The 22,569-nt window shown below is 39.8% G+C and overlaps 1 protein-coding gene across 2 annotated transcripts in view; it reads left to right on the top strand.

The window, feature by feature from the left end:
• Positions 1-1,832: 1,832 nt before the first annotated feature.
• The window catches only part of TP53BP2 (tumor protein p53 binding protein 2), a 29,520-nt gene continuing 8,783 nt past the window's right edge, over positions 1,833-22,569 (top strand). Inside the window, exons 1-13 of one of the 2 annotated variants that reach the window (XM_008936253.1) lie at positions 1,833-1,980; positions 6,169-6,282; positions 8,057-8,136; positions 9,053-9,154; positions 11,889-12,063; positions 13,503-13,684; positions 14,071-14,235; positions 14,664-14,901; positions 16,576-16,704; positions 17,073-17,209; positions 18,001-18,490; positions 18,795-19,576; positions 21,440-21,577. In XM_008936253.1, the coding sequence (XP_008934501.1) occupies positions 1,833-1,980; positions 6,169-6,282; positions 8,057-8,136; positions 9,053-9,154; positions 11,889-12,063; positions 13,503-13,684; positions 14,071-14,235; positions 14,664-14,901; positions 16,576-16,704; positions 17,073-17,209; positions 18,001-18,490; positions 18,795-19,576; positions 21,440-21,577 (2,880 nt within the window). Of the gene's footprint in view, positions 1,981-6,168; positions 6,283-8,056; positions 8,137-9,052; positions 9,155-11,888; positions 12,064-13,502; positions 13,685-14,070; positions 14,236-14,663; positions 14,902-16,575; positions 16,705-17,069; positions 17,210-18,000; positions 18,491-18,794; positions 19,577-21,439; positions 21,578-22,569 lie in introns of both variants that reach the window. The other variant, XM_008936255.1, reaches the window with a different exon arrangement.

Below are 22,569 nucleotides of genomic sequence, written 5' to 3' on the forward strand. Positions count from 1 at the left end.
AAGCTCAAATCCTCAAGCATCGAGTCTGCCTGCCCTCCATGGGATTCACTGGTTTCCATCCGTCAGTAACTGGAATTTTGTTGCTGCCTTTGCATTTTCCACTTTCTCCCTCCTGATTCCTCTCCTTACAAGCTCCAAGCATGTATGTGTTTTGAGTTTGGCTTTTTTGTTTTTTTTCCCCATAACGTGACAAGAGAATGGTTGTGGAGGATCTGAACATAAATTTTGAGCTCTCTTTCAGTTGGCTTTCTGTGACATGAATATTTGTAGAAGGTCTTTAGGAATTTATCAGAAGCCATTGTCTTGGGGTGTTAGGCAAAACCAGAGATCAGAAACTCTGTTCTTGCTGCTAAATCTGGTGTGGTGCCAGGACCCAAAATACCATTTGCAAGTGTTTATACTGACACAAGTAAGACAAATACTTATAACAAGACGTGGTGCATGTGGATGTTTTTGTAGAAGTTTTAAAAATAAAAGACAGCTTTTGTGGAGGGGATCTCGGCACTTGAAAGAGCCCTGGAAAGGCTTTGGAGATGTCAGGATTGTGCACGTGCATGGTTCTAATCCCCAAGAGTGGAGATCCTAAAACCATGAAGAAGATGAGGCTAAATTTCACTGCAGTGGCATCAAAAGTATTTGTTCAAGAATATTGACACAATTGGAGAAATAATGCTTGTGGTAATGCATTTTGGGGGGTTAGGGTTTTTTTTTTTATTTTTTTTTAATTTAGAAGGATATTTTTACTACTTTTGACTTGATTTGGACTCCTTTTTGACCTTTGAACTGTTCATAAGGCTGTATACTCCCCTTTTACCCTCTGAAAATGACGACAGGCAAGGATTTGTGTGTTTTCCTGCAAAAAGAGCTTTTCCAGCTGTATGAAGATGACTGAATTGTGTCGCCTGTTGATAAGGTGTTTCTATTGCTTGAAATGCTTAGTGGAGTAATTGCTTTCTGGAGAAATATGTCTGATTTTTGTGTTGCTGGAAGTCATGCATCTAGCAGCCACTTGACACTGAAGCTGAGAACAGGGCTCAGAAGAAAATGTAAATTTCTAGCTAGCAGCTAAACTTTGATAGCAGTTTAATATTAATAGCATACAGCAAGGTGGTGTTCAGAGGCAGTAATCATCAGTATTTTCTATCAAGTGCCAAATGAGGCAAATCACTTTTTAATCGCTCATTTTCTATTTGTGGCAGGAAAGACATGAGCAGGAATAACACCTAGCTGTGTGGTGTGTTTATATAGAATAGTAACCAAAGATCAAGGTTTCTTCTATAGCTGTGAAGAGGGAGTCAGGTAAAATATCCTTGCTTCCCTGTGAGTGGTGTTTGGGGGGGACCTTATATTCAGGCTGAGAGTAATGGTATAGTAAGCTGACCTGCATTTCTAAGAAACCTGATGAAATGTGTTATGGAAATGTAAATTATGTTTCCACTTCACTGCCTACATAGTATGATCTGGTTTCTTTTTTTACAGATGTAATTGCCATTGTTTTTCACTATAGAGAATGTTTCTGAACTCTAGATGGCCGTTTCTCCTGTGTCAAACAGGTGCAGTAAGGTGGAAGGAGTTCTGACACATTAGAAGGAAGTTGCAGTAGGTGCAACTTTAAAGCCATGCAGTCCTCCAGCAACATAGTTTAGTTGAGCAGAGAATGACTTCTGTAGTGTTGCACTTGCCTGTACCTTAAAAAGAAATTTGGGTTTGCTCTGAAATTGTGTGCACTTTTGTTGATAACAAATAATGATTGAATTGAATATCATGTGACTGATGTGCAGTCTGGCTTTTGTGTTATAAAGTAACCATGGGCTGTTTTTTGTCTCTTCCAGATGTTTCTGACAGTGTACCTCAGTAACAACGAGCAGCACTTCACTGAGGTGCCAGTCACCCCTGAAACAACCTGCAGAGATGTGGTGGAGCTGTGCAAGGAGCCTGGTGAGAGTGAGTGCCACCTGGCTGAAGTGTGGTGTGGCTCAGGTAGGTTAGACTTGAGCTTTGTGAATTGCAGTGTTCACTGCATCTAATAAAGTAGCACATGGAGACCTGACAGATGTGGTCCTGTCCCAGAGGGTTTTCTGCCTTGTGGTTTTGTTAATCTCTTAATCAGAGCTACAGTATGATAATGCATCTACAGAAGGGCTCACATGTGCAAGAGTGACTTAAAAGCAAAAGAAAGGAATCGGGCATGGTGGTGTTCTGGTGTGTATGCAGCTCTTCTCTGACTCAAATGAGTCTCTGAAGGATGTTGGGGAGTTGTTTTGTATTCCTTCTCCCCAAAGTGGGATCCCAGTGGGCCTGTGTGAGGTTTTTGAAGTAGTAAGTATCAGTAGTTCTGTCACCCAGTCAAAATAATTTCTTCAACCCGATGAACAGCCATTTTCACTTGCAATGGCAAAGGGAAACTTCCTTTTTCTGGTCACAGCATTGTTCCCGAATGCGTTAACTGAGTTTGGAAGGGAAGGGCTTTTGTGCTCTAAAGAAGGTGTGTGGTGGGTGGGAGGGTGGACACAAACTACTTTTAAGTCTGTGGAAGAGGGTTTTATTTATGTGTCTGGTTGTGGCTTTTCTTTCTGCTGTGTTCTTGTTGATTTTTGTCTTGGAAGCTCAATTCTTCCTGGCTTGCAGTGCTGCATTGGAACTGGAGAATACGTCAACAAGCAAATCAAAAGCTAAAGTATAGCTAACTTTTCATGGCTTAAGTGGGAGAGGACGCTTGATTATATCCTGTCTCCATGGTACTCATTAGATACTGGTAGCCATCCAGAGATGCAAAATAGGTAGACATCTATTTTATGGATATGAGCAGGATTTTAAGTCATGGAAAATAATATTTTATCCAACTTTTTTGAGATGCTTCAACAAAATAGTGAGAGAATCAGGTAAGAGCTTCCTGCCTTCCTCTGCTGTTGGCTCAAGCTCAAACCTGTTCAAAGAAACCTTTGGTAAGCTGGATATTTGTTTGATAGCATGAGATACCTAAGTGATCTCTTGATTTTTAGCCACTTCTCACAGATCTAATGTTTCTGATATGTATAAATTTTAAAAATGTAACCGATTTTTTTTTTTTTTTTCCTCCTTCATAGAAAGGAAGGCATTTTTTCTTTATAAATGATAGTAAAATCACCAGTCCAGCACAGAAAGAAGTATTATAGGAAAGTGTTTTTATTGTAATCTTTGTCTAACTCTTCAACGCAATAACAGAGTATACAGTGAAAGGCAATAAAGATTTATGCAAACCCACTGAATTTTTAGTTAGCATTAGCCCCACACCCTGTTGAAGAGCATAGGTTGTGATAGAGAGAGACAGAGTTCTGTCATAACCAAAGCTGGAGTCCAGATAATGGGCAGCTCCTCTCCTTGTATTCCTGAACCTGGATTCTTGATTGAGTTTTGAGATGTTGATGTAGAGCCTGCTAGAAAGGGCAGTGAAATTGTTCTGAAATCAGGGGAAAGCACCTATACTGACAGACAAGTGAAGTCTGGCAGTACGTAATGTCCAGATGGTTCTGTTAAGCTAAAAAGTGAACTTCTGGGTAAATGGGGACCATATAATACATGGAGCTTTATGTGTAAAATCAGGGTGTCAACCTTCCTGATACTCAAAGAGGTGTAAGAAAATAATCTGCATGCAGAAACATAAAATGAAGTGCAGAGGTCTTTTTTTCTGAGATTAGGCTTTGCGAAGATGACATGAGATACCACAAGAGCAGATAGCTAAATGTTACTTGCACAGGTGTTTTGTAAGACAAAAAAAATCTCTTTATACAGTGAAAAGCCTGACGGTTCTTTTGGAAACCAAGTTATTTTTTTCCTTCACTGATCCTGTCATATTTACTAATTATTTACACCTATATACAAACACTGGTGGTCGTGTATGTCTAAAACTGTACAGAGTTTCAAATTGTACTTGGTAACAAAAAAATGCAGTAGTCTCAAGTCATGTAATGTTAAGACTTGAGTACCTGTTGAAGTATATGCATGTTGTGTCAGACAAAACGTATCCTTTCTTACGCATCTGTATAACCTCTAGTAGCAACAGTTTGCAAGATAGGTTTTTCAAGTGTCTTGGATTTTTCTTTTCTTTGTGGGGGAGGGCGAGAAGGGGAAGAGGTACCTTCACCACCTACATAGTCTCATTTTAGATATCAGCAAAGTTCAGAGTAGTGGCTTCTATTTTGTTTGCTTTACAATAACAAATTAAACTATTTTAAATGTGGTGCATGGCAGCTAACTTTCTTGGGGCAGAAACAAAAGATTCATGTTGGGAAATGACTTCTCAGACTTCAGTTACTGAGATCCTTCTTAGATCTTGTGTCTCTCTGATGCTTGCTGGGGAATCTTAGCTTCTGTTGTCAGACCTTATTAAGCGGACTTTGAAACGTTGCTTGCTGCAAGTGTGCTTGAGGCACACTGCTCTCTGAAGAGGGCAAGTTTACTACTCTCCCTGTCCTCACAGTTGCTTGAAATTTGATCAGTATCAGGGTAAACCTTCTTGGTCCTCCTACTAGTCCCAGAATTCTGTTGGGTGACTACCTTGGCCACTGGAAAAAGCAGTCAAGTGATGTGTGTGTATATGTATAAAGTTGGTTGTTTTTTTTTTTTTTTTTTTCCTTGTTTGGACAAAGAATTAAAAAAAAAAAAAAAAAAATAAAGATTGATTGTTTGTCCTTTCTTCTTGAGCTTTCCAAATGTGGTTTTGTTTGGTATTTGAAAACCTCTTTGACCTTCCTTTGAAGTCGCTGAGTGGTATTGACAAAATCCTTGTGTAAAGGCCATCTCCCTTGATTATATAGTTTCAGCTGAAGTATTGCTGAGCTGCTGGAAATCTCTCTCATAAACCTGCTCTCCATTCTTTAAGCTGGAAATCTGACAGCAGTACTGTGTGTCAGTTTTTTAGTTTTGTCTTTTATTTTTCCTAAATAAGGTTTAGCAGATGAAGAGCTTTTTTAGCTGTCTAGACAAGTAACCACCAAGAGACTGCTTTTTCTGTAACAGTGACCTACTTGCTTATTCTGTAAAGCTAATCTCTTTTGACAGTGACTCCAGAAATTTTCCTTCCTAGATTGCTTGAACACAGTTGCAGTGTTTTCATTTAAAGAAACACTTTTATGTTGAAAAGAGCTTTTTCATATGCTGAAAACATGTTAGTAGCTCCTCTTCTTCTGAAATTGAAAACATATATACTTAACACCAACAAATTTTTCCCCTGAAATGATTATTCTGTATTAAGACAGTTACTTTGAAAGACTTTCCATTGAATATGAATGAACTATTTGATTTATCTTTTTTTTTTTTCCCCTTTTCTTTTCCTCTTTGCTTCTTTGCTTAAATAATGAAACATCCAACAAAAGCAATGTCAAGAAGAATGAAACTTGTGCAGAAGTGAGGGTATTTAATTTCAGTATTTGTCTGCTCATCTTATTTTTCAGGCCAGAAACAATATATTGCTTGTCTGGCACCCAGCACAAATGGATCTAACCTGATCGTGAGGCTTCGATGTTGTCATGAGATACTTTGACAGTATCCTGACTATGTAAAGTTCACTAGTATAATATACTGACCACGTATTTGCCAGCAGTTTTAACTGAGGTGTAGAAATGTATGGTAAAATGTCTAGAATAACAAAAGCAATTGCCTTTAAGTAAAGATTTGGAGGATAATTAATTCTAATTATATCCTCTCTGTGAAAGCTCTGTTATGAAGTGTGTAAAATTTGGAAGAACAGAAATACAGAAAGGGAGAATTAATGGTAGATGAAGGCGATAGGTACAAACTCCCACTAGTTTTTTGTAATATAAAAAGACAATAAGTAAGGCTTAAAAATCAGAGATGTTACTGAATCCTGAACTTGTGCAACAAGAGCAGGAAAAGAAATTCAATGTATGTTCTGCATGTAACTTTTTAAGAAGCTTTATCTTCACTGTCTGAAAGGAATAGAAAATTCTTATTGGAGTTGTTTTTCATTGTCTCCTCTTTCTTCCTTTGAACCATAATCCAAAATAGTTTGGCTTTTCCAGATTTATCAGAAATGTATCTCTTGAAACGCATGTAATCTGAACTTGAGGTGTTCAAGTGAAAGATGATGGGCAGCTATTACTGTTTTGGTTTTGCATGTGCCCAGGCTACATAGGGACATAGTAGCCAACAGGCTCTTCACCTTTTCAGAGCGCCCCATAGCCGAGAGCGAGCGGATGCTGGACATCTTGCAGCGCTTTGGGATGCAGAGGAGTGAGGTGAGGTTCTTCCTTCGTCACGAACGCTCTCCCTGCCGAGAAGCAGGTAGGTGTTGATCTCAGCTGCTTCACTTGCCTAAGGTTCATTTCACTCCTCAAGGTTAAGGAATCAACTTGTGTATGTTGTTAATGTTGGTAGTCAGTATGGCGCTGCAGCCCTTTTAGGTCTGACCATTATTTTCTTATGAATGGAGAATGCTAGTAATGGAAAATTGTTCATTGTAGTAAATACTTCATCCTCCCTTACCAGCTCTGGACACGTTAAGTCCAAATTGAAACATTTGATGGTTTTCTAGAGCTTGCCATCACCAAAACATCCAAGCACATCCTCTGTTAAATATATCAGCCACAGCTAAATGCCTAGTGATCTGTGATAGTCTCTTCTTTTAAATCTAGTAACCAACCTGTTATCCAACAATGAAACATCTTAAGCTCAAATAATAAATTACATCTGGATAATACTTTACCAAGGTGGTAAACTTGTCGTATTTGGCAAAAGATAGTTCTTTGACGTTTCTCCCACAATCTACATGTTGGTATTAGTTTCATGAATAGTGATAAATGAACTGCCTAGTCAGGCTCTGAGAACATAGTATCTGTGCATTGCAAAAATGTATAAAGAAAAGGACTTTTTGCTTTTCAAGGTTTTCTTGTTCATCCCATATTAATCTCTTCAGTAGACTTTTACATTCAAATTGGTCTTCTTCCATTCCTCATTCTGTTTTCACCCTTTGCAATTTTCCTTGATATTGGAAAATACCACATTTGTGTTAAATGGGATTGTATCCAGCATTATTTTAAAATGACTAAATGCTATCATGCTGTTTGAAATGTGTAATGATGATAGGATGAGTACATGAAGAGTTAAAGCTGTGCCATTCCTACCTACTAAGGATCTTACAGTGCAGTTTAGTTGCAGGGTTTAGTTTTTCAAGTCCATAGTGCTCATAGTATAAGGATTATTGGCATTTTATTGGCTACAGCATTGCTAAGCACTATGTTTGAGGAAGAGCATATGAATAGTTCGGAGCTCTGCAGTTCAGAGTCTTGCAGGAATATACCCTTGAAATAGGTATCAAGTGGGAAAGAAACTTAGAGATACATCATCCTTCAGTATTTGTACGTCCTATAGGGAAATTGGTGAGCTTGGTATTTGGCATATGAACACCATTAGTACATAATTTGGTGGAAAAACTGAAGAAGGATTCTAGTTAAGTAGCATCTTTACCATCACAGTGACTTCTGGGAAGGAAAAAAACCTGTGTGCTTAAACTTTGTGCAAATAATCAGCTGTAGATTAAATGGTGTATCTTTTGTGATCAGTGACTAACCTTTAACTATTGCTATTCATATTCTTTGTGAGACACTTGACAAAGGCACACTAGAACATCTAGATGCTGGTTTTAAGACACTGTGGTCCAAATGACTCTCTGTGAGAGTCATTTGTGTCGTTTGCAGAGAGGAGCATGTTTTTGTGACTTAACAGAAATAGTTGTGTGTAATGCAGACTTAGTAGGGGCCTGTTGACTGTGGGAAGAATACTAAAATAGCATACTGTTGGTTAAGCTTTATTGTTTGCCTGTTTTTAAACAGTCTCTAATGTTAAAATAAAAGTTGATATTGAACAGCAGCCTCTTCACAAAATATCTTGTGTCATCAGTTAAGTTTATCTTAGTCGTGAGAATATAAGAAAAACAGTTGTTCAGATTCTGAGCCAAAATGATAGTACTGTCTCTCCTTTTGTATTGAATACTTTGTCTAAAGTGATAAGAGACCCTAAAATACTTTACCATCTTTGATTCTTCTGTATTTCTGTCTAGGAACTGGACAAAGGTCTCAAGATCCAGCCTTAAAAAGAAATGGTGTGAAAGTTCCTGGTGATCGAAGAATAGAAAATGGAGTAAGTGTTTGATGCAATGGCCAGTATAGTGAAAATGAGAACTTCCCTTCCTTTGAGATACTGGTGCAAATTCTATTCTGGAAACTAAGACTGTTTGGGAGAGAGTTTTCTAATGACTGCTCTCAAACAGACACAAAGCCTTTAAAAAAAATTGCCCGTAAGATGTCTCTGAGATCCTTTGCCATATTTGTGTTTGCTGCTCTGAGATCACCCACACAAATTCAGTGTGCTTTCCCTTTTCTGCTCCTGTTGAAAATTTTCTCTTGTTTTCCTTCAGTTCACTGATTATTTTTACTTTCAGTTTTGGGAAAGACACCTTAGTTCCAGGTTTCTAGTTGAGACCAGTTAGTGTTTCAGCATTGGATCCACTGTCTGTCATTTATTCTTGGTCCAGAAGATATAATTGTGGATAGAAGATTGACTCTACACTTGGGAACTGGTTGTGCACAAATAACTAATGTAATAATAGTGCTACCTTTGAAGGATGGTAGTGATTTTTTTTTTTTTCACTATATTTAAACTTTCTATTTTCTTGTACTTACGTTGAAACGCTTTGAATTGCAGCAATACACCTACGATCACAGATCCATCCTGCTGTGTGCTGAGCATTCTGGGTTCAGTCAGTCAAAGCTGATTCATGCAGAGCTTAATTATAAAGGGCTCTGGAGCGCCTCTTTAAAATGCTGCTGGGATTTTGCTAGGAATGTTAATGTTTCAAGAGATGGATTTGGCTTGTATAAGCTTACAACTTTCTTTTCCTGTGGAAATATGCCATTTCTTTCTAACTATTTTCCTGAATACTCACTAGTTGTTATTTCTTAAAGATCTTTATCATACTTTTCTGCAGTAGCTCCGAGTTGCACGCTAGCTAAATTAAAAATTCTGGACTTAGCATGCTTTGAATTTTCTTTGACAGGTCAGTGCTCCAAGGATGGATATGACACTGGCTGAACTTCAGGAAATGGCATCACGCCAGCAGCAACAAATTGAGGCTCAACAGCAAATGCTGGCTAACAAGGTGAGTTTGGAATGAGATTGTTTACAGTGAGGAACAAAGGTAGTAAGTCTTGCATGAGGTGGAGGGGAGGGTTGGGGATTTATTTTTTTTTTGTGTGTTAGTTTTCCTTTACCACCTGTTATAAATAGACACTTACTTTTCTTTAGCTTCCTCTTTTTAATTTGAAAGTCAAGCTTTTCAAATATCCAGTAGTAAAACATTAATGTCAGTGATAGAAGTGACCATATAACTTACTAAAAAGATAGGGCATATAACATTAATATCTTGTCAGTCATCGTGGTAGCTCTGCCAGCCCTATTTGTGTTCTGTGTGGTGACCAGCCATTCAGTGGTTTGATCACTGAACAATGCTTTTGTCTCTGGATATAATGCTGTCCTGTAATGATATCTTGCTTTCTCCTGACAGAGTTCAGTGTGCCTGGTTTCCTGGGGCAGCTGTCTGGAAAAGATGGCATGTATGTGATAACAGTAACTAGGAGAGTGATTTATAAAATGCTTGCTGAACACTAACAGAAAAGCTAATGAAAGCACACAGGGTGCTCTTGAGTAGTTCAGGGGGAAAAATACTCTGAATGCATCTGCAGAATGGCAGCTCGGTTTTCTTACTTGACTTCAGTGTAGTTGCTACGTGCTGCTTTGAAAATACCCTAGGAAAACGCTGCTTTTTGCAGAGAACTGTTAAACATGAGCTCATCCTAAAGAGCACTTGGCTGTCTGGAAGGGTGAGTTCCCATGCCTTTTAGAGTGTGCTTTACAGGGGCAGAAGGCTGCTTTAGGGCTCTTGTATAGCATCTCTTCCTCTGTCAGAAGGCCTGTCTTGCTCTCCTTTCCAGCTATCTGAGTTCTACGCCTCTTCCCTCTCCTCACCAATGTTTGGCATCTTGTTTGGTTCCCTTGGCTTTCAGTAAGCCTATCTTGGGGGTCTGCCTCAAACTGTGGCCTTCTGCTGGTTCTGAAGCACCTTGAAAGTGGTACTATGGCCTGTCAAACTAGCCAATAAAACTTTTTCTGTTTTATGATAAGAACTGGTATGAAGAAGAGACAAATATAAACGTAAGAAATTGGGCAGTCCAGTCAAATGTTTAGTTTTCACTTGAACTTTAACAGCACAGTTAATACCTATCCTGGCCAGATTAATTTGTCAAGGGAGAGTGTTGCCCTCTTCTTGGTTCTAGCTGACAAATGAACAACGTTTCATAACTTTCACTCGGAGGTGGCAGCAGTAGACCTTGGTCACTGTAGTCACTATATATATTAAACCAGAAATAGGAACACTTGATACATTTACTGTAAAGGGAATTGTACAAGAAGTTTTAAAAACAAAATAGAAATAATGAGTTTGGGGCTGGATAGCTGTGTGTCCAGGTAGGTGTATCTGCCTGTGGCTTCCAGAAGAGTAGCCTTGTGGGTATCCCATGAAAGAATTTTTCATTTAACATTGCCTCTCTGAAAGGTCATCTGGGAAAGCAGGTTTGTTCCAGAGGGAGGCTTTCCATCGCCTCCTTCATGCCTTCTGAAATCAGATGCAATATTAAAAATAGATTCTGAGGGGGAAAAATAGACTTTCATTCTAGACATGAGCTGCAATATCTATTTTTTGACATTTTCCTGTGTGGGGTTGACTCTAAACTGGTGTGTACACTGCAGGTGCTGCCTGGCTTTCTCTGTAAGGCAGGCTCAGTCTTTCGCTGCTCTTTTTTTATTCAAAGTGCACAATAGTCCCTGTTTCTAAATATGACTGGTGATTGGTGTGTGTGTTTTTTTTTTTTTTTTTTTCCTTCTTCAGAGGAAGTTTTGAGTTCTAATGTTAGTAAGTATTGGTAGTCTTGGCTGTTAGTGGGTGTTTGGGAAAGTCTTAGTAGTTCTTGTGCCTCTAGAACAACCTGTCATCTCCAGAACTGGAAACTGTGTATGATGGCTAGTGATTTATAGGAAGTTTCTAAAAGTGATCTAGTGCTTTCTTTTAGCTCTAAACTATAGAAACTTCTATACAGAAACTGATGGCACACAATTTTTCTTATACTTTTGGAGAGGCAGCAGAATCCTCTCCACTGTTGTATAAATGGGGGGCCACAAGACTGTGAAGGTTTTCCCATGTCTTCAACCATCCTGTGTTGTGATAGTGGCTGCCATTACCAGGAAATGGTAAATTTTCAGAGCTTTGGTTTGCAGTGATCCAACATCTTAAGATGATTTTAGCAGAACTAGTCAAAGTACAAGGAGTGATGAAAATTATCAATAATTTATGGAATACCTTCTGTATAACGAATGTCTAATATTCTCCAGGATGACTTAGAGTTGTTTAAAATGTAATGTTTGATAGAGATCTGTAAAATACAAGTAGCATGGAGAAGGTAGAGGGGAAATAATCATTAGCTCTTGCAACTCATGAGTGGTGATTAAATGAAATTGGCAAATGTCATAGAATGTGAATGCTAAAATTTTTTTAGGCTTCAAAAGGTTTTGAGCTATTTAATGGAAGAAAATTTACCAAGGGCTGTTAGACAGAGATACCACCTCTGTTTCAGTAAGTTCTTGTACTAGTGCATGGTTGCACCTGGAGGTGCAATTGGGACAGAGCTGTTAATGTTTGCTCTGTTCTCTCAGACTTCAGGATATTGGGCAAAAGCTGATCTAAGCTGCTGTGGGGAATTTGTTTTACATTTTGAGGCCATTTCTATCCATACCTTATCATAAGTTAATTAAAGAAAATAAATTCCTTGTCTGTACTGCAGGAACAACGCCTGAAATTCCTGAAACAGCAAGACCAGCGACAGCAGCAGCAAGCTGCTGAACAGGAAAAACTGAAGCGATTAAAAGAAATTGCTGAGAATCAGGAAGCCAAACTTAAGAAAGTGAGAGCACTGAAGGGCCATGTGGAGCAAAAAAGACTCAGCAATGGGAAATTAGGTGAGTTGTTGCTTGGGGAAAGTAGCCTGTGATTTTTCAGGAAGTATGGTTCTTGGAACTCTGAGATTTCTAGTCATTTCAGTGATTCAGAGGAGGTATGTGCAGTGTTCCTGAAAATGTTAATCATTAACAATACCATGTCTTGCACTTAGCAAGAAAACTCCTGAATGGCCTAGAACAAAATATATTTTCTTACTGTATTTTAAAATATCCCATAAAAGCACCCTGTGTTTTAAGCGTAGCATATCTGCTGTTTAATTAGTGTAGTGTTTTTCCTTACTCAAATACCTTTGTGTACCACAGTAACTTTTTCCATCCTTGATGTTAATACCCCACACATTTAGAGTGCTCTGTTCTTGGACTGTAACAAAGCTTGGCCTGATACACATGCTGCCTCTTATGCAAGAGGTAACTTAATGGCCAAAGTGGCTGAATATTTTCTTTTCAGTTACAGAAATATGACTCGTGTCTGGCCTGCTCCAGTACTAGTTGGGTGCTTGCAGTTCAGCGTGTTGATGCAGCATTAAATATTTTTCAGCCTTCATATCAACACATATTGTTTTGCCTTCCTTTTCATCCTCTCTCCACTTATGTTGTACAGAACTTGTCATTTCAAGCAGGGCTCAAATGAAAATATATTTTACCTTAATAAACCAATATAAATATACTGTTTTGTTAGGAAGCATGATAAAAGGAAAAGTGCTAAAAGGAAAAAAGATAGTGTTTTTCTATGGGGAGAATGCATTTTCTGTTTGTGTTCTGTTACACAAAATATCAATTTAAAGGAATAAAAGTATGGTGGAGTAATAAAAGATCTTGAAGCATGTGTATCTGTTTCCTTGGGCCCTCCCCAGCAGGTTTGCTCTTGGTACTTGCTTGAAGTTCTACTGATTCCTTAAACTTTGTTCTATAATGCAACAGCTTTAGTAATGGAAGCAGCTGATAACAGCTATTTATAAGAGACCCTAAAAAGTCCTTTGAGTCTTGGTTTAATATACCAGCTCGATAGCATTGTCACCGAGTTCCTATGACGTAAATTCAGAGTTTTAAATATCATAAATACGCTTTGTGGTTGACTGTCTTCCTGTGGAATTCAGTGTTAAGTGGATTTAGGCTTCAGCAGATGAAATTTAGCCTAGTAATGTGGACTTTGCTTGTTTCCATACTTCAGAAAGTAAACAAAAATGTTCTTTTTCCTTCCCCAGCAGTGCTGTAAAACAGACCAAGTTTACATTCTCTTGCTAGAGCATTTGCTTTTAGAAAGGCTTCAAGGAAGAGCTGGTTTGACTGGGACTGAGCGTGTGGCAGGTGGCCACAGGCTCTGTGCAGCGCTGCTCTGGAGGCTGGCAGGGTGCTCTCTGTCCCCTTAACTGCTGCCTTGGAAGCAGCCCACGCTCGGCTGTTTCTCAGGGCAGCTATTGTGCTCTCGTCCTCTGCAGTGGAGGAGATTGAACAGATGAACAGCCTGTTCCAGCAGAAGCAGCGTGAGCTGGTGCTGGCCGTGTCAAAGGTAGAGGAACTCACCAGGCAACTGGAGATGCTGAAGAATGGCCGAATTGATGGTTACCATGACAACCAGTCAGCTGTAGCCGAGCTTGACCGCTTGTACAAGGAGCTGCAGGTAATGGAAAACCAGCTTGTGACCCATAACTCTACGGGCTAAAAGTTGGTTGGGTTGTTTCTTACCCCATCAAAAAGAAATCCCATTGCTCCTGTTCCTGATGGAGCTCTGTGGCTGCCTGTGTGCTGAGGATGGAGGGTTACTTGTACTGGGTTCAAGGGAAGCAGGGGAAGGAGCACAGCGTATATACCTCTCCTCTTTGCAAAATTTGGAGACTGACTTTTTTTTTTTTCCTGGAGAAAATAATCTGAGTTTACCAGCATGACTTGACAGCTTTAGAAGGCTTTTCTGTTTGTAACTGTTTCCTGTCCCCCATCCTGAAAGTTAATTTGTTTTGATTTTTGTTGTTTTCTCCTCCTCCCCCCTCGCTTTGTGAATGTATTCAGTTGAGGAACAAACTGAACCAGGAGCAGAATGCCAAGCTGCAGCAACAGAGGGAGTGTTTGAACAAGCGCAACTCGGAGGTGGCAGTCATGGATAAGCGTGTTAATGAGCTGCGGGAGCGCCTGTGGAAGAAAAAGGCAGCTCTGCAACAGAAAGAGAATGTGCCAGTAAGTGTGGGGTATTTTATAACCAAAAAACTAGTTTCATTTGTAGTCCATACAGTCTGAAGTATAAACTTGCTCGTGGGGAAGCCTGTTCAGATGCTAGACTTGTTTTTATCCATACGTGGTGGAAGTCTTGTATTATTAAAGTACTTTTCATGGTACATTGGTGTTAACCTACTTATTCTTTATGAACAAGAAATTATGCTGTCATGGAGATGTTTTTAAATGGTTTTTTGTTTTTTTTTTTTTTTTTTTACAACTACTACCTCAGGTTTATAGCTCTTAAAGCTTTCTTTTTTAAGAGTATTTTTAATATCAGCCTATCATTTTCTACTTGTTTTATCCTCTTTGACTTCTGTTTCGAACTCTGGATGGGTACTGCAGCATAACATTCCTTAAGTTTACTTCTGATATTTTTTTTTTTTCCAAAGGTTTCTTCAGATGGGAACTTACCACAGCCAGTGGCTTCTGCTCAGAGTCGAGTGGCAGCAGTAGGTCCTTATATCCAGTCTTCTACTATGCCACGTATTGCTTCCAGACCTGAGCTTTTGGTGAAACCAGCATTTTCAGATGGGACACAAGCTTTGCAGGTACCTGATGGTCCACTGAAAACACAAACTCTGCCCAACATGAGAGCTGGGAGCAGTTCACAAGCTAAAACTCCTGCAGGTAATAGCTTATGATTAATATTTTTCTTCAGAAATGTTTTGTTTCCTTATCTATCATCTCTGTCTTCTTTCTTTGATTAAAAAAAAAAGTGTTGAGATGTCAGTTTCCTGCACTAGTGAATATATTTTGTAAGCACTGAGGTTATACAATTCAATGTGTTACAAATTAAATAATCCTTTTAGTGAGCAGTTTATTACATAGTGTAGAACGTAGGAGGATTTTTCTGTAAACTAGTGATTTTATTTATTTTAAAAGACTCCTACAAACTATACAGCAGTGTTTGGGTTTCTAGAGGCAGTTTTAGGACATACATGGTGACAACCTGATGCCTGAACTTAAAATAGTGAAGCCAAGTTTTCTGATCATACATCTTGGAAATGACACATGTAAAAGATTAACCAACATTACAAGAAATACTATAAAGGCAGCTGTTGCTGTCTAGTACAGAAATAGCAATAAAGTTGCTGACATATTGGTGTAGGAATATGGAGAGACCCAAGTACAACACCTGACACAAGACTTGTTCTCTCCTGCTTACAGTGTTAATGGAAATTTGCCTGGCTTCTTTTTGGTTTTCTCCTATGAGATCTCCTATGAGATCACTTTTCAGCTGGGAACAAAGAGAAACTCTGATCTTCCCAAAAGGAAAAAATGGAGACTGAGCTTGTAGAATAGTTCTGTGGGTTTGGGGTGGTGTATGGGTGTGTTGTGTGTGGGTTTTTTGTTTGTTTGTTTATAGGTGGTGTTTTTTTTTTAGTTTCCCTCCATCTCCAGTTCTGGCAGGTATTATTAAAGTAGCCATGGCACAAAACCATGCTGTACTGGAAAATGGGGAACCATTTCATCGTATCTGGCTTGCGGATCCTAAAACCACTGGAGTGGAGTTTTAGCTCGAGTTGAAGTTTTGCTATAAGAGTGTGTGGTGTGCTATTTGAACTAAAACATGAATCCTTATTTTTTTTTTTTTTTAGCATTTGGGCAAAATGCTTTCCTGGAGAAATACTAGTCAATACTTTTGACAGAATGAAACTTTTCTCCTGCTACTTATTACTATTTGAATTTAGTATCACTTATTGTACTAGATAATTTAGAAATTAGTAGAGAACATTTAGTGAAATATTTAAATTAATAGCAAGTTGCAAGTATTTTCTTTGTTATTTCTGAAACAGACTGGATGTCTGCTCCAGTGAATATAAAGATCAGCTTTGATGCAATGCCTGTATGCATGTTGAATGTACAGATTGTTTCTACTCTTTTGGATATCCCTGGCATGGTCTACTTATGGCTTAAAGTATCCTGTTTTTTTCTGTGCACAATGTTTTTCTCATCCCTTCTTACTGTCCTGTCAGTTTTAACTTAGTGTAGATATCCAAGGAAAATTTTGCATGAACTGGAAAGAAGGCAATCTAGAGAAGTTTCTTGTCTGATTGTTGTAAATGCAGACATGTGCTAGGACAAATAGTTTTTGCTGCTGCTTTGATGTTTCTGAGCTTGGTTTTGGTTCTTTTCTAAAACAAACAAATGAGCAAAAATTGAAAGTGATAGGCTTTATAGCAGTTATGCTGTATGTGATACGTACACACTGCCTAGACCCAGCTCTTACCAAAAAAACTACTACCTGTAGCAAGTCAAGAACATAATTTAGCTTAATCTGTTCTGCTTATTCTCTCCTAGGTTCTGTGGTCCCCAGTGCAAAACCTTCCCCATCTGCCACTGACTGGAGTAGTTCAAATGCAGACAATCATATTAGTCAAGGATCAGCCTTGATTTCAGGAAAAGGAATTGTGACTAGTGAAGGACAAGGTATGCTCTTAAGCACCTGGCCAATCTTAAAATAAGGAGAATGTAATTAGTGATATCTGTCTCCTCTAAATACTTGAGTCAATATGTAGAATTCATTTGAGAGTACAAAATAAATCAGATATTGTCATATAATCTTTAGAATGGCCTTAATTTTTTCTTTTTTTTAAAAAGAAACTCACTTTTTTTCAGGTGCTGAGGTACATACTAATGCCTCCTTACACGCTCCTGTTCAATTTGTGAGATAGAGCATTTGGCAGACCCTTGGATGCAGAAAGCATCCCTTGCATACATTGTCTTGAATATTTCCCGAAATGGAACTCATATTCCTGTGTTGTCCCCTTTAATAATCTTCCTCTCTCTAACAGCAGCTGAAGGAGAAACTTTTTTACGAGACAAAGAGAAAAAGGTGCGTCCGTTCTCCATGTTTGATTCTGTGGACCAGTCTGCTGGGCTTGGCACACTGAGGAAGAACCAGAGCAGTGAAGATCTCCTTCGAGAAGCACAGGTATGCAGGGAACTCCAGCTACTGCATTCTGTCTGGCAGGGATACTACATAGCTTTTCAAATATTGCTGTCAGGAAGCTCTTTGTAAAGTACCTAGTTCTTCCTTTCAGAGAGTACTTCTAAGGCAAAAAGTCTTTTAGGCTTTTAGTGGCAGTTGGTAACTCAAAGTCTTTCCCTGCAGCCACTGGTGGAAATGTACATTTTGACTGAATACATAAAAATGGCTGTGTTACTTGTAGTAGTGTGCGCATGCATATTTTTTTTTTTTTTTTTCCCCAAAGATTGTGCACACAGGCATTTGCATGGGGTTTTAAAAATCACTGACATGCTTGTTTCACTGTTTAATCCAGCGGTGTCCTTTAGGTGGATGATCACAGCAAGTCCTACTGCCTAAATCTTGGCACAAGGGCAGCATTTAATCAGGTAGAGGTGAAGTAACAGAGAAAAACTGGGGATGACAAGTGCAATGTTGGAAAACAAGCTTCTTGTCTACATATGCTACCAAGTGCCTCCACTGTCTCTGGAGAAATTACTGTGCCTGCCATTGCTTGATGTTTTAAACATAGCTGCTGCAGAAAGAATTAGAATGGGTTCAGAGTATAGACAACTATGATCATAAAATGTTTCAAGAAGCATCTTCTGTGTTTCCAGTGTTGTTGTAAATGGTATTGCAGCAATGGTAGAAATGCTAGATTCTGTTATTCTTTGAGGATCTTTGGACCTTCACAGCAGAACTCCTGAACCATCTTTTGCTGTTTAATCTTAACCTTTTTTTTTTTTGTTGCCTTTCAGACAGCCAATAAAAATGTAACGAAGGTACCACCACCTGTCCCCACTAAACCAAAACAGATAAACTTGCCTTACTTTGGTCAAGCCAGTCATCTGCAACCTTCTGATACTAAGCTGGATGGAAACGTGCAGAAGCTGCCTTTGGCTATTGTAACTATGGGGAACAAACAAAAACCAGTGGCACAGCAGCTTTCCCATCCTTCTCAGCAGGTACAGCAAAGAATTTCTGTACCTCCTGCAGGTCCTTCCTCTAGCCAGGACCAAATTCTTCCATCCTCCAAACAGGAGAGCCCCCCAGCAGCAGCCGTGAGGCCTTTTACCCCTCAGCCGTCCAAAGAGGCCTCACTCCCGTCGTTTCGAAAGCCTCAGACTGTGGCTGCAAGTTCCATTTATAGCATGTACACACAACAGCAGACTCCCGGGAAGAACTTCCAGCAGGCAGTGCAGAGCGCTTTGACGAGGGCCCAAACCAGAGCACCACACTTCCCCAGTGGTAAGTACACGGCTCTCTATCTCTCTGCTGTCTTCACAAACCTCCGATAGATGTACATTTCACCTGGTCTGTAGATACAAAGCTGTTCCACAGGGGCATTCAGCAGGTTAGTGCAGCTGTAAGAATCTCAGGTGCATCTTGCTTGCTCTCTGTCGACATTAATACCATGTTTTATTGATTAACGATTTAACGTTCAGTTGAGTGTGTCATCCACACACAGGTGAATCTGGTTGCATGTGTTCAGGTTTGTTGATGAATCCTCACACTTGTTTTTTCCCCCACCCCTCTCTGAACTTGTGTGCAGTGTATGGCAAGCCTGTGATGGCAGGAGCCGGTGTACAGAATCAGCTGCCGCAGCCGGAGAACATCTACTCAAACCTCCAAGGCAAGCCAGGCAGTCCAGAGCCTGAGGTGGAAGCAACAGCCTCCGCTCATGAGAATCCCGAAACGGAGCGCATCCCCCGTCCCCTCAGCCCCACCAAGCTGCTGCCCTTCTTGTCCAATCCGTACCGCAACCAGAGCGACGCCGACCTGGAGGCGCTGCGGAAGAAGCTCTCCAACGCGCCCAGACCGCTGAAGAAACGTAGCTCCATTACTGAGCCAGAAGGACCTAACGGCCCCAACATTCAGAAGCTGTTGTATCAGAGGACCACTCTGGCTGCGATGGAGACTATCTCAGCTCCATCGCATCCCTCCAAACAGACGGCATCAGCTGCCAGTCCTGAAAGCCCAGCAGAAATCCCAAATCCTTATCTAAGTGCAGAATCAGAAAAAGAAACAGCTGTTTCCATGCCAGAACCGGCCATTGCTGAGGAAGCAGAAACCACACCAGCAGATCAGAGCGAAGCTGTTCTTCCCTCTGCAGCTTTGGATACTGTACCTGAGGGAGTATCAGATGGTGATGAACTTGCGCAGCCAAAAATGGAAGAACCGAGCCTAGAAGCTTCACTGCCACTGGAGGTATACATGGAAGAATATCCTCCATACCCACCACCTCCCTATCCATCAGGGGAGCCAGAGAGTTTGGGAGAGGACTCGTTCAGTATGAGGCCTCCTGAAGTCACTGGGCAGTTTTCCTTGCCTCCTGTAAGTATTGGCCTACAGCCTGCATGCCCTGTCAGTAAGTCTTCTCAAGGCCTGCTGTGAGCCCTGTGCGTTGTATTGTAGAGCTTAAGCAGATGTGGGAGAGCAGTCACACAAATAGTCCAGAAGTATTTGTGCTGGTATCTGTACAGTTTGTGTGATGCTTTTATCTCCAGAGTGAGTGACAGTAATGAAAAGTCTCTGTTGTTTCTAGAATTAATGACATGGTAAAAAGTTGCAAATGCAATTTGATACACAGAAAAACTCTTCTGGGCTGTAAAGAATATCCCTGATAGAAGTCTGCCTACTACAGCCAAACTATACTTCCTTTTGAAGATAAAATATTTATTTTTTTGAGGCACAGATACAGATTTCACAAGCATTTCCTGTTATTGCTGATATGAGATGGAAACAGATTATCTTAGTCCAAGATTCTATTTGTTTATCTGAAAGTGCTTTACCTGCAAAATATGGAGAATCAGACTTTTTTAGTTTCTACTTTAAAAACTCATTTGTAAATATGAACCACTCGCATTTCTTCTACTGAAATATTTTTTAATTTTTCTTTGGAACGTGAGTTCCAAGCAGTCAGTTCTCAGGTTGCATCAGAACGAAGCCTCTTTGTGCTAAGTGTAGGCAGCATTTTTACCATCTTGTTTGTTTTGGAAGTTTGTGTGTGTGGTATGGTGTTATCTCACTGTTGTAGAACAGAAATGCTTACTGCTTTTAGTTCCTCAAAGAGTTTATTTTAAAACCTCTCATGAATAGAATTTTAATAACTTAATACATGAAAATGTGTTTTCCTTCAGCACAAAGGAGTTAAAAGCTTTAAATGTGCTTTTTAACCTTGTAATTTCTGCGTGGAATAGTCATTGCATGTTTTCATGCTTTAAAGACTTTGTCCTTGCTCCCTTTTACAAAGAAACTTGTGTAGTAGGATTTCCTAAATTGTTGTTTTTGTAATGACTCTGCAATGATGAGAAGAAACCAGCCTGACTTCTTTATTTCATATTAATTACTTGGGTTGTGCTGACAGGCTCTTTCTTTAAAAAGCCTGTACTTTTGATATTATGTATAAATCCAAAGGCAAAAGAGTATTTTCTGGTAGTCTTTGCCTGTATATCTTATCTTTACATGTTTGCTCTTGCAAAACATGAGTCATTTCTATTCGTCTTTGCTTGGGCATCTGTCAGAAATTTCCATACCCTTATGAATAGTGCTTGTTGCTGCTGTACAGCCAGCTGGGGAGAGCACTGAGCTAATGCCTCCAAGTTCTCCAAAGGAAAATGTACAAACTCAGCTATAGAAATACTTGGTTTCCAGTATCAATGGGAGCATCTAAAGCGTTTCTAAACTTGGTTCTATATTCTTCCCATGCTTGGTTCTATATTTCTTCCAAAATAGTTTTCAACAACTGTGTATGTTCTGGCTAACCTCTGCTAAACTTAGGAAAATGTTAGGAACTTAACAGCAGTGCTTAAAAAGTAGTGTCCTTCATGGAGTGTACTACTTGGTTTGTGCAACAACTTTGACAGCTAATGCTAAAATGGTATGAATAAAAAAAAAAAAAAATCCTGATATTCAGGAATTTTTTTTTTTATTATTATTTTGTTGATGTGTTTGATCAATATGACTTCTGTATTTTAGACAAGGTCACTATTCAACTCGAGATAAAGGCAGAGATCTTTCATAACATGCCTAAGCGTATTTGTAATGTGTCAGGAAATTGGTAGAAAATAGTGTAAACTTCATATTAAACACTGACATTAATTGGTCTTTTCTGCTATCATTCCCAAATAAGTAATACTGTAGTCTTGTTCTTCCCAGGAAAAAAAAAATGCCTGTAACCTGTTATCTTTTTCACAGGGGAAGAGGACAAACTTGCGTAAAACTGGCTCTGAGAGAATTGGGCATGGAATGAGAGTGAAATTCAATCCTCTCGCGTTGCTTCTGGATTCATCTTTGGAGGGGGAGTTTGACCTCGTGCAGAGAATAATTTATGAGGTACAAATGCAGATTTGTAAGAGAAGGAATGGCAATCCTGGTTCAAACTGGGAAGTCACAGCTTTCCTGAACTGGAGAAGCTAAAGTAATGGTGCACAACCTACATCTGCCCTTGAGGGAAGAAATCCTAACGGGTCAAGGCCAGTTTGGAGGCCGATTTTAAAAGTGTGTTAAATCCACGCTGGATATAGAATCATAGAACCATAGAATGTTTTAGGCTGGAAGGGACCTCTGGAGGTCATCTGGTCCAACCTCCCTACACAAACAGGGACATCTCTACCTCGGTCAGGTCACCCAGGGCCCTATCAAGCCTGACCTTGAATGACTCCAGGGTTGGGGCTTCCACTACCTCTCTGGGCAGACTATTCCAGTGATCACTCTTATATTAAAGATTTTTTTTTTTCTAATATCAGGTCTAAATCTATCCTTTCCTAGTTTAAAAGCATTACTACTTGTCCTATCGTTACACACCCTTTTTAGTAGACCTTCCCCTGCCTTCATGTAGGCCCCTTCAGGTACTGGAAGGTCACTATAAGGTTCCCCCCAGAACCTCCTCTTCTCCAGGCTGAACAACCCCAACTCCCTCAGCTGTTTTTCATATGAGAGGTGCTCCAGTCCCTTGATCATTTTGGTGGCCTTCCTCTGGACTCATCTTTCTTGCGCTGCGGGCTCCAGAACTAGATGCAGTACTCCAGGTGAGGTCTCAACAGAGCAGAGTAGAGGGGCAGAGTCACCTTTCAGTCTGCTGGCCACACTTCTTCTGATGCAACCCAGGATGTGACTTGGCTTCTGGGCTGTGATCACATATTGGTGGCTCATGTCCAGTTTTTCATCTACCAGCACTCCCAAGTCCCTTTCCACAGGACTGCTCTCCAGTTTGTCCTCTCCCACACTATACTGGTAATATTGGTTACCACGACCCAGATGCAGGACCCTGCATTTGGCCTTGTTGAACCTTGTTGGCCTAAGGTTCATCTGGGCCAACCTCCCCA

Source organism: Merops nubicus, unplaced genomic scaffold (assembly GCF_000691845.1).
Source record: "Merops nubicus isolate BGI_N331 unplaced genomic scaffold, ASM69184v1 scaffold24512, whole genome shotgun sequence".
Lineage (NCBI taxonomy): Eukaryota > Metazoa > Chordata > Aves > Coraciiformes > Meropidae > Merops > Merops nubicus.